The 10693-nt window shown below is 46.4% G+C and overlaps 2 protein-coding genes across 5 annotated transcripts in view; one reads left to right on the top strand and one right to left on the bottom strand.

Annotated features, from left to right (window-relative positions):
* The first annotated feature begins 128 nt into the window (after positions 1 to 128).
* Positions 129 to 5388, top strand: pdzk1 (PDZ domain containing 1). Its single transcript, XM_027022108.3, has 9 exons — positions 129 to 263; positions 1689 to 1900; positions 2065 to 2296; positions 2384 to 2520; positions 2633 to 2828; positions 3908 to 4104; positions 4182 to 4394; positions 4848 to 5156; positions 5248 to 5388. The coding sequence occupies exons 2-9, from the start codon at positions 1694 to 1696 to the stop codon at positions 5293 to 5295; spliced, it is 1539 nt and encodes a 512-aa protein (XP_026877909.2). The 5' UTR covers positions 129 to 263; positions 1689 to 1693; the 3' UTR covers positions 5296 to 5388.
* Positions 5389 to 5464: 76 nt separating this feature from the next.
* si:ch73-390b10.2 (Golgi pH regulator) overlaps positions 5465 to 10693 on the bottom strand; it is a 7782-nt gene continuing 2553 nt past the window's right edge. Inside the window, exons 2-14 of one of the 4 annotated variants that reach the window (XM_027022109.3) lie at positions 10330 to 10389; positions 9566 to 9669; positions 9387 to 9493; positions 9141 to 9242; positions 8928 to 9048; positions 8743 to 8823; positions 8394 to 8503; positions 7876 to 7964; positions 7576 to 7668; positions 7238 to 7333; positions 6783 to 6872; positions 6514 to 6579; positions 5465 to 6422 (exon numbers count right to left, since the gene is read on the bottom strand). In XM_027022109.3, the coding sequence (XP_026877910.1) occupies positions 6216 to 6422; positions 6514 to 6579; positions 6783 to 6872; positions 7238 to 7333; positions 7576 to 7668; positions 7876 to 7964; positions 8394 to 8503; positions 8743 to 8823; positions 8928 to 9048; positions 9141 to 9242; positions 9387 to 9493; positions 9566 to 9669; positions 10330 to 10389 (1326 nt within the window). In that variant the 3' untranslated portion in view covers positions 5465 to 6215. Of the gene's footprint in view, positions 6423 to 6513; positions 6580 to 6782; positions 7028 to 7237; positions 7334 to 7575; positions 7669 to 7875; positions 7965 to 8393; positions 8504 to 8742; positions 8824 to 8927; positions 9049 to 9140; positions 9243 to 9386; positions 9494 to 9565; positions 9670 to 10329; positions 10390 to 10693 lie in introns of all 4 variants that reach the window. The other 3 variants (XM_081720586.1, XM_081720585.1, XM_081720587.1) reach the window with 3 other exon arrangements.

Below are 10693 nucleotides of genomic sequence, written 5' to 3'. Positions count from 1 at the left end.
ACACCTACCGATGAGGAAAACATTAAAAGTATATATACTTGCTCGGAAAACGATTCTAGTTGCTTTGTTCATAAGGTTGATTTTTGTCACACACTGCAACACTGTGAAGAGGATTCAATCCACACGTTGTGGTTAAATAACTCAGCCTTTAGGTCAACCTTTGGTCTGTCAAAGTTCGTTTCACACCACGGCATGCCTAGATAACACCTGTGAAGAGACACCAGCACCTCCTTTAAACTGGGACGACAGGGAGACTGGAACAGGTGAGTCGCGCTATCCTGTGTCACGTCTGTCTTACAAGACTCACATCAGCACTGGTACTATGGACAAGTGTGTCGGTTCTGTGCCGCACGTCAGACTAGTGATTTAAAATTTGAACAAATTATGAATCGAGGACATACATTGATGGTACATTATAACCAAAGTTTATAGTACCTTCACGTATGAGAAAGTGTATGGATTGATGTCTTTATGAAAATGATAAGCAAACACGTATCCTTATTATCCGTTAGTGAGATTCTTTGTAGGTGAATGTCACCTTTTAGTCACACTGCTTTATTTTCTGTCTTTATTCCTACGGGGTTTCGTTATAGTACACTATGGTCTTCGGTTGTTATTCAGATTTTGTCAACAAATGTTTATCGTAAAATGGCACAGTGGATAAACAGTGACGCTTAGCTAATGGCCAGTGAGGTAGTGCGTAATTCCAGTAATGTCTCCTAATGACGGACGGTGTTTAGGTCAAATGCTGGTTGTCTCTACTTTACATAACGTGTTTTAAATATGTGCTAAAATGTATGAACAGTTTAGTGGATTGCAAAAAAAAAAAAAAAAAAAAAAAAAGGCTACGCAATTGTCTTTTTCCGCTCTGATGTTTTCCTTCGTTTCAAGATTGGTACTTCTGATATTGTTGATTTTATTATCAAGGCAAAGTGCAAACATTCCAGCATGCAGAGCACTTTGTCATCGCTCATACAGTTTAACAATTAACAATCAGAGAGCCAGATTATAATCCGAGCATGTCAGCATAATATTCTTTCTTCTTCTTCTGTTTTTCAGTCTGGTACGTTTTTGTATTCACATTTTTGCATCAGTCGTGCTTTTATGGCTGAAGACAATTGCTATAAATCTCAAATTTCCTCCAGAAGTCTTGCACCATCCAAAGACATGAGTAGAGCCATTTCAAATATGAAAAATATAATCTACATCTAAATTCTTTATCGTAAATCCATCATCATTGGTTACATTGGTAACTTTGTTTAAAAAAACAAAAACAAAAACAGGCGCCTGAGCTAACAGTCGGATGATCGAATTGTTTGAATATTACATTTAAAAAAGAAAGAAAGAAACAAACTTAAAAGTATGGATAATGGAAGAACGTCTTACTGTCAACGGTTGCTCGTAATAACACTTTAATCTGTTTGTTTTCGCTGTATCATATCAAATGTAACTGGAGACGTGAGAAACGCCCATCACGGCGCCTGAGCTATCCATATTCATAGGGACTATACGCTCAGATCAGATCAGAGATCAGAGAACAGCGTGCGCCGTAAATTAATTTGGCAGGTACCATGTGAAGGGCGGGAGTGTGTATTGCGATAAGATATATTGGCACAACAGACGCATGCCAGTACCTGCTGTAGAATTGTTTGGAGTTTAGTTAAGCGTGGCTTGTTCTTTCCCATTAGGAAAGATGGATGTGCCAAAACCTGGAGTGATAGCTCTCAGTAAGCGGGAGGGTCAGAGCTACGGCTTCTTCCTGAGGATCGAACAAGGAGAGGAAGGTCATCTGATCCGCGCCTTGGAGATGGGTAGCCCTGCCGAGCTGGCGGGACTCAAAGATGGAGACCGCATCATCCGAGTCAACGGAAGATTCGTGGACAACCTGGAACACGGCCAGGTTGGAGAACCCGACACGATGAACTAGATCACGTCCGCGTTAAAGTCTAACCGGCTTCTTTACGGATCGTGACGCGTGTTAATGACAGGTCAAAAGGTCGGCCGTCATCGAACGGTTCGTCCAAGGGTTTAGACGTGTACGTTTGCTTTGTGCGCCTGCCACAGGTTGCGGATCTGGTGAGGAAGAGCGGCATGACTGTCACGTTCCATGTTCTGGGGGAGAAAGCGTACAAACAGGCCAAAGTCCGTGGGATAAACCTGGCAGACCCACAGTCCCACCCCACTCTGGCCCAACCCGCCACGAACGGAGTGGCTGCCCCGGAACCGAGGCTCAAACTCTGCTATCTGCAGAAGTCCACCACCACTGGGTTTGGCTTCTCTGTCAAATCCATGAAGGGTGAGATTACGCCTTTTACGTTTTGAAACGGGCCCGTGGACATACAATTGAACGAGAAGAAGGTGAAACTCCTCTCGGTGTTCCCAGGTGAAGCAGGCTTGTTCATGGTGGATGTGCTCGCGGGAGGAGTTGCTGACAAGGCAGGGGTTAAGGTGGATGATCGCCTGGTGGAGATCAACGGAGAAAACGTGGAAGGTGCTACACACGACCAAATTGTGGCAAAAGTAAGCAACACTGTAAAACCCGAAACACTTACCTGTTGTTTGAGTTTGGGTTCAAGGTTTCAAGGTTTCTTTTAGAAAAAGGATAATGCGGGCCTTATATCTGTTTTCCCAGGTCAAAGCTGCTGGAACAAGTGTGATGTTCTTATTGGTTGATGGAGACACAGATAAATATTACAGGAACAAACACATCACACTGGGGGCAGGACTAGCCACGGTGAAGCACCTCCCCTACACACCCCGCAGTGTGGAGATGACCAAGGAGCATGATGGTTATGGCTATTTCCTCATGGAGGACCCTGCAATGCCAGGTATACTGCAGTTGCTCACAGGGAGCCATGAGCAAGGCCTCAACACGGCCCATGACTAGCACCTTCTCAGGCGCATAGCTTTCGCACACACACAGGAGCTCCTTCACAGAAGAAAACTCTTGCATAGAAGTGGATTTTTTTTTTTTCATCTTGGACAGCACAAGTAAGAAGATGAGAGTAGCAACCAAAATCGCAATTTCAGCATTTACCTGCAGTCCTAAAGCGACCTCCCTCATTCATCATGACCACAGTAACATCACATCTCACACGCTCACCTCCCACTCTGTCAGAAAGCTTTATTTAGTACGAAATGCCTTCCAGGTTTACGCTGTGCATAACCCGTCTGTTTCCACTCTCAGTTCAGCTATGGAAATGCTATGGAAACTCCCGCAACAAAGCTATTCCTGATTGAACCTATGCCTGCGACATTGTCACGCCCGTCGGCTGTTACTGGAATAACGTCCAGGAAAAACATTGCGTTTAACTGGAAATGAACTTAAATCCAATCTAACTTTTCCAAAGGAAAATTGACTGTACATTTAAGTGACCGTTGCCCTGCATGGTGCTGTCGTCACTATATTGGAAAAATAGATAATCAGTCCCTGTGGATTGATTTACAAATGCATATTTAACCACACTTAAAAACTGGCAGTAAAAACACCACGGCTACAGAGAAACTGATGTTACCGATGCTCCTGACAGCTATCCGGTTGAACAATTTGTGTGAACGTCACTAAGACTCATCAGTATTTCTAATGCAATATTCTCTCATTAACAAATTACCCAGTTGTGTGTTCTAAAACACCACCCTTATTTAAATTAAACTACACAAGAAAAAACACAAAACATCTATACATGATATCAGCCAGAGGACGGGCCCCCGATTGAGTCTTGGTTCTTCTCGAGGTTTCTTCCTCGTGCTCTAGGGAGTTTTTCCTCACCACTGTCGTCCTTGGCTTGTTCACTGGGGGCTTGGACGTGAACATTTGTAAAGCTGCTTTGTGACAACTGTTGTAAAAACATGAAAATATGAATAAATTTGACTTTGACTTAAATCCCAGTATACTTCTGGCCTGTAGGTCATTTCATTGGACAAATCGACCGTGGGAGTCCTGCAGAGAGAGCAGGACTGTGGGAGAAGGACCGACTGGTGGCCGTGGATGGCGAGGAGGTGGACCACTGCACGCACGAACAGGTGGTGGACAAAATACACCAATGTGGAAACAGATGCTGCCTCCTGGTGGTGGACGCCAAAACAGACAAAATGTACAAGATGGTGAGTTGGGTTTGAAACGTAGGACAGAACCGTCCGAGCGGAAATGGCGCAAGTCACGGCTGGGCGTCCTTTCTTAGGGAGGTGCCTCTCCTCTTCTTTACTGGGAGGAAATGAGGGATTCCCTTCCTAAGACGAACCACGCCGAGCCTGCGACCAGCCCTGTCCCTGCCGCACCTGGCCACGCAGAGGAAGACTACAAACCCAAACTGTGCCGCCTGGAGAAGACTGAAGCTGGATACGGCTTCCACCTCAATAGCATCCAGGGAGTCCAGGGACAATACATCAAACAGGTGGGGAAAAAACCGGAGCAGGTCCGCAAAACTAGTTTTAGTCACTGGTCACTTTCCCATCACACTTGACCCCCAGGGTAAAGAGAAGAAGCAGGAAAAATCTGTATTACATAAGCCTCAAGGGCGATTGAATGGAATTCCCATTCTATATGACATAAAACCTTTCCGGGATTTAAAAAAAGAAAAGTTTGGATTTGAGGTTCGGAATTGAAAGGATTTATTCGGAATAGATCGGACACTTTTATGGAAAGACCACCCCAACACGTCCACATACGTGAAGGCTTGTAAGCAGCCAACACACACACACACACACACACACACACACACACACACACACACACACACACACACACACACACACACACACACACACACACACACACACACACACACACACACACACAGCAGGTTGGGCAAGCTGTAAACATTCGCTGCTCCACTGTGTCATGTCAGGTGGTGAAAGGCGGAGCGGCAGAGCGAGCCGGCTTGGCAGACGACGACATCGTGGTGGAAGTCAACGGCGTGAACGTGGAGACGTGCACGCACCAGGAGGCGGTGAGGATGATCCGCGCCAGCGACAACACGCTCGAGCTCCTGGTGGCCGAGAAGGCGGCGTATGACTACCTGAAGTCCAAAGGTGTCGCCATCACCCCACGGCTGCTGGATGCGGCCCGGACGCCCAACGTGCTGGAGACCACCGTCACACGAGAGGAACCGCAACCTCAGAGATCGCCCACACCCCCACTTCAACCTCGCTCAAGGGTTAGTAATGTTTAACCCCAACCGCATTACATATGTCCAAAGCTACATTAAAGTTGCAGTGACTTCTGACAACAATCTTCTGTCGTTTTAGACATCGTCGTCTTCATCTTCGGAAAAGAGTGTCGACGAGAAGCTTTGAGAGAGCTCGCCTCTCCTTGTGCCGGATCTCAGATGTAGTTTTACCTTATTGATTTTTGCATGATCAGGGTAAAATGCCTTTACTTTAAGCAATAAATGTTTCCCGTGCTGAAAGGTTTGACCAGAGCACAGCAGGCTTGCCAAAAATGAAAATGAAAAAGTACCAGGACTAATTAAAAAGTTATTTATTCAAGTCTCTGTAGGCCTCTCCCTCGTGGAGAGCGATATCACTCATACGTTCACACCAGACGTTGAACATCTTAAACAAAACGCACACATCTAGACAGCGTCCCTGGCGTCTCCCCATCCCTTGCGATGATGACAGCAGCCTGGTGTGATGAAGAGCTGCGTTATGAATTTGTAAACTACACCGATACCCTTCGTAGGCACCCTTATGCTTTTTGCACAGTAATGCTCTTGGTAATTAGTTATACTATCTTCCCTTTTATAGTTAACATTTTTTTTCCAATTCAGCTGACATTCAGATTTCAGTGTCAAACCCCAGCTGGCTAACACAGGCGCAGACTCTGGTCCGGAGGACCTGAGCGTTCACTCAGATTAAAAAGGCCAATAAACTGAGTACGAAACCAAGCTGCCTGCTCAGTCTTTGACTTTCTGCATTCTGGAGTCGCTGCGTTCATCTGACCTTCCACGCGAGCGTCAGCGGGTTTGGTGTCGGCCCGAATGTTTCTTATTTTACGAATTCAAAAACGGCACTGATGTAAAGGTTGTTGTAAAACACAATACTAACAGTAAAGCGGCGTCCTACTGAGTCCTGAAGTGGTCCAGTGTAGAACAAAAAACCCAAATCATTCATTCCCAAACACAAATAAAAAGTCCCATAGAAATTAAGGTTTTGAAAGGCGGCCGAGCGGGGACGCAGTGGCCGACCTCACTGGGACGGGGCCAGCGTTCCCGGGATCATGGCGTCATATGCTTCTCAGGAGCCTGCTTGTGTGCCAGGTAGAGGAAGAGGATGCTGGAGAGGGCGCTGACGAGGAAGATCACGTCGAACCAGCGATGGTAGAAGTTGAACTGCAGCTCGCCCAGGACCTCAGTAACGATGGTGCGGTACTCCAGCGGCATGCTCATTCGTATGAGGAGAACGGACGAGACGAAGTACATGCCCTGTGGAGACACACAGGACGGCGGGATGGCCGCTCCTTAACACGTCACGCGACAAAATGTTGGTTTTCACGGCTTTCGGCGGGTCTGTTACCATGATCTGGGCCAGCACCAGAACGATGACGTTGGAGGACTTGCTACTGGAGATGGCGTAGAAGAACTGGAGAAGAGAGACATGATTCAGACCCCGCAAGAACCACGCGCTCTTCGGATTTGGCCTTAAACTCTACGCTCGTGTCGAAGTGTGGACAAGCAGACCCTACGCCACAGGCTAGGAGGCGTTGAGAAGGCACTACCCTCACACCCAGTTAAAACAAACAACTCTGAATTTCCAAAAGGAGAATAAGATAAGAGGCAGTTTACCTTAGTGAGCGTAATTAAAAGGCCTCTAATGGAAGTGACAATAATGATTCCCACCAGGATGAAGGATATGTGCTGAGACCAGAACTTTACCTGCAGAGAAGAGAGGTTTGAGTAAACACCTGCCCGAGGGCCGGAGCAGCACGGCTGAGCTCTGCACAGCCAGCGACACCCACACGCCCATTCTGCCCTTTCTGGGTTCCAGGTGTTATCGGATCAATCATTGGCTCTTTGTGGAGACCTTTAACCTTGCGGAGGGGCACCAAGTTGAGGGTGGCTTAAGATACTAATGCATAACCAGAGACAGGCCAAGACCACACAGACCATCAATGTCGACAACTCGCAAACGTACGTACACACACACACACACACACACACACACACACACACACACACACACACACACACACACACACACACACGTGAGAGAGAGAGAGAGACTTGGGGTAGGGGCTCACATCAAACTGAATTCCCAGGTAGTTGACGGTGATCTCTATCCCCCTGGTCACAGGATCAGTCTTCCCCACTCGGTCAAACACTATGTTGATTGTGGCCTAAGAACACGAACACGGCCGATTACCGATCGCTCACTCCTGGTCTTCACCGTGTGGAATATTTAGTAACATACACCGTAATATCAGCACACCACTGAGCTAAATAGAGTCAAAATGTTCCCTCAGTAGGTTTAGTCACTTATCCCTTTAACCACATTATCTTTGCTTTCTTTTAACAGTGGTTTGCCAGTTAGCATTTTTCTCCATTTTTTAAATTTTGACTGCACAAAATAAATGCTTACCATGAATATCTTCCACACACAATAAATGGAGAAGAAGTATCCCAAAACGTTGAAGTATTTCCCCTGAAAAGTCTTTGAGTACTCTATCCGCTCCTGACGAGAGCACCAAACATTTTTAAAATGTATGACAATCATACAAATAATTAAACACATGACCATTGAAATTCATGAAATCTTCTGTCTAATTACTGATAATGTCAATGGTTGACAGTACAGGTGCTTGCGTAAAACCTAGCTCGCTTTTTGTGTGCATGCGTGCGTGTAAACGTGCAGTGAAACTGCATGAAGTAAAGGCTGCACCTTGGTAGCCTGCAGGTCCACGGTCTCCAGGAAGAGCTGCCGGCTCAGCTCCTCCAGTGCATCCACTTCCTGCTGGATCAGGGACAGGTCTGCAGTTCCACCATCAAGGAGCATCACGTCGGATTTTTGGGGTTTTAACCCCCCAACTTAATCGATGTGAATGTGAACTGCCATGGAACCTGAACACTAAACTAACTACAATAGATTAAACCACTTAAAAAGTTAACTAATTTAAAAAACAAAAATAACATCACTGATAAACAAGCAAATTCTCACCCCTCAGCAAATCAGGAAGACACATACAATACAGAAATTATTCATGCGCATCATATAGGAGGAACCTTAAAAGTGATGGCGCTTAAAACGCCTTTGCTTTACCGCAGCTACGCCGTATCCATAACACAAACCACAGGTCAGTCAGCGGATGTCAGTAAAGCAACGCAGTCTGTTAAGGTGTGTGTGTATTTCACCTAGCAAACATAACTAAGGTCAGGAGCACGCGTGGACATGAAGGATACTCTCGCTGGCTGAAGGGGAGGAGGTGACACTCTTTATAATGCCCCAGAATCCCGTCTGCTTGCTCTGGTCCTCGCCACGCTGATACATCTGTCTCCTGGTCATGGCAATCCTACACAGGACACAGCATTGGGTCAGAGTGGCAGCTAGTTAACGCAGCCTTGCTTCAAAGCAGCAGCATCAGTTCGAAAAACAGCTCACGCTTCGGTCAAAGGCTGAGGTGCCACGCTGGTACTCCGAAGCAAAACAGCTCAAAACGGGACATGGCCCATTGTGTTTGACGGTTCGGTGTGCAAGGGAGTGTGAGGGGGCTTCTCTCTCTCTCTCTCTCTCTCTCTCTCTCTCTCTCACCTCTTCTTCTTACTGACGATCATGTCCATGGTCTGCTGCAGCCTCCTCTCCAGGGCCAGGATGTCACTGTCCGTCACGTTCCTTTTTGCACACGGATTTCCACATTACTAACCAGCGGCAGGCGGACGCGGAGAAACGCAAACCGCTCTGGCGTCTCCAATGATGTTTTGCACGTGCGCGCCTACCTCAGGAAATACGACATGTACGTGTAAGGGCAGTTGACAGCACCAAAACCAGACAGCAGAGCCATCAGCGTGACCCCGATGACCCCCACGCGGCTGATGAGTTGCTCTATGGAGAGGATGCCTGAAAGCCCAAGAGGCTGGTTAGAGCACAACGTTTAAAAGCACGTGCTTCAAACCGCTGCCCGCGAGGCCGCCTCAGAGGGGAAACGTTACCGTGCTTTGGGCTCAGTATGGGGAAGGGATCTCCCAGCTTCCAGAAGAAATACATGAAGGTGAACCAAACCACGCACGCAAACAGCAGCCTCTGTCTCTGCACTTTAAAACGCGACAAGATGAAGATCGTCGTTAAAGGAGCAGTAGCAGGAGGGGAAAAGCAACCTCATCGAGACCAATAAAATCACATGCAGTGAAATCACGTAAGAGGGATAAGATAACGTACAGAACTGAGGAGCCACTTACACAAGCGTATATTACTGACAACAAAGTAGCCGATGTAGAAGGGTACCACGAAGATCAGGACCAGTAGTATGACGTACAAGTTCAGTTTCCAGTGAAAGTATCTAGATCTGGAGCAGAAGATGAAGCAGTAAATAATCGCAGAAATGCGCGAGCCTTCCCCACACGGACGGGTCACTTACGCAGTGCTCAGTGTGCCGAGGATCTCGAAGATAATGAGCTCGAACATGGTGCAGGAGAACGCGAACGTGATGGAGAAAACCACCTGCACCACATATTGACGCACCTGGAGAAGACAGTACCCACGTCAGGTTTCAACACAGACATCTCAGTACTTCACTGCAGTAATGGCCCTGTAGCAGATCGCTACCGACATAGAGAAATTTGCATACATGGGGAATATGTAGACGAGGTAGTATTTACATTTATGGCATTTAGCTGACACTTTTATCCAAAGCGACTTACAAATATGACTGAGTACAACTTGAGTAATTGAGGGTTAAGGGCCTTGTTCAGGGGCCCAACAGTGGCAAGCTGGTGGTGAGGCTCAAACCAGCAACCTTCCGATTACAAGTCAAGCACCTTCACGAGTGAGCCACTACTGCCCCGTCTAACAGGAAAATGATCAACGAACAAGCAAGACGTCAACGTGGATGACAGCGTCTGTTTACTTTTCCGCCTGCTTGTTTATCTGCACTAGCATTTCTCTTCATGCGTAATTTGGTATTGATGAAACTTGTTTTTGAATTCTCACAAGCGCTCTCAGTCCTGAGGACCCAGACTCGCTTCTTTTGTGTATTTAAAAGAAAAACTAGTTGCAGAAAAAACAACAAAGGAAAGGAAAACATATGCAGAAATCTTTCAGTTCAGGATCAAGTACTGGGTGACGAGCTAAATTACAAAGTATTGCTGTGTCAAAGTTATAAAGGGCTGTTAAACAAATTACCTCATAGTCTTTAAACAGCTGACGCATAAAGAAAAGCCAACCAAAGCCAAAAAACAGCACCTGGAAGACAGGAGAGTTCACCAGGTAGGTTAGTTAACTGGAACCAGTGCAGGGTACGAGGCACAGGCCAACAGATAAACTTGTTCCCAATAACCCGAACCTGAAATCAATCAATAACATTTCTACATGTCCTGTTAGCTGTGTGTTACCTGTTTACATGTGTGTTTTATATTGTGTGTGTGTGTGTGTCATCTGTCTAAACGTCCTGTTAGCTGTGTGTTACCTGTTTACATGTGTGTTTTATAGTGTGTGTGTGTGTGTGTCATCTGTCTAAACGTCCTGTTAGCGGTGTGTTATCTGTCTA

This window comes from Electrophorus electricus, chromosome 9 (assembly GCF_041902795.1).
Source record: "Electrophorus electricus isolate QZ-2024a chromosome 9, ASM4190279v1, whole genome shotgun sequence".
Lineage (NCBI taxonomy): Eukaryota > Metazoa > Chordata > Actinopteri > Gymnotiformes > Gymnotidae > Electrophorus > Electrophorus electricus.
Note: the sequence above shows the minus strand (reverse complement) of the source record. Positions and strands in the feature narration are given on the sequence as shown.

Bases quoted from the DNA above. Each gene is read 5' to 3' on its own strand.
- pdzk1 (XM_027022108.3), top strand. From the start codon at position 1,694: ATGGATGTGCCAAAACCTGGAGTGATAGCTCTCAGTAAGCGGGAGGGT. The intron at 2,521-2,632 runs GTAAGCAACACT...CTGTTTTCCCAG, and splicing joins ACGACCAAATTGTGGCAAAA to GTCAAAGCTGCTGGAACAAG. The intron at 5,157-5,247 runs GTTAGTAATGTT...CTGTCGTTTTAG, and splicing joins CACTTCAACCTCGCTCAAGG to ACATCGTCGTCTTCATCTTC.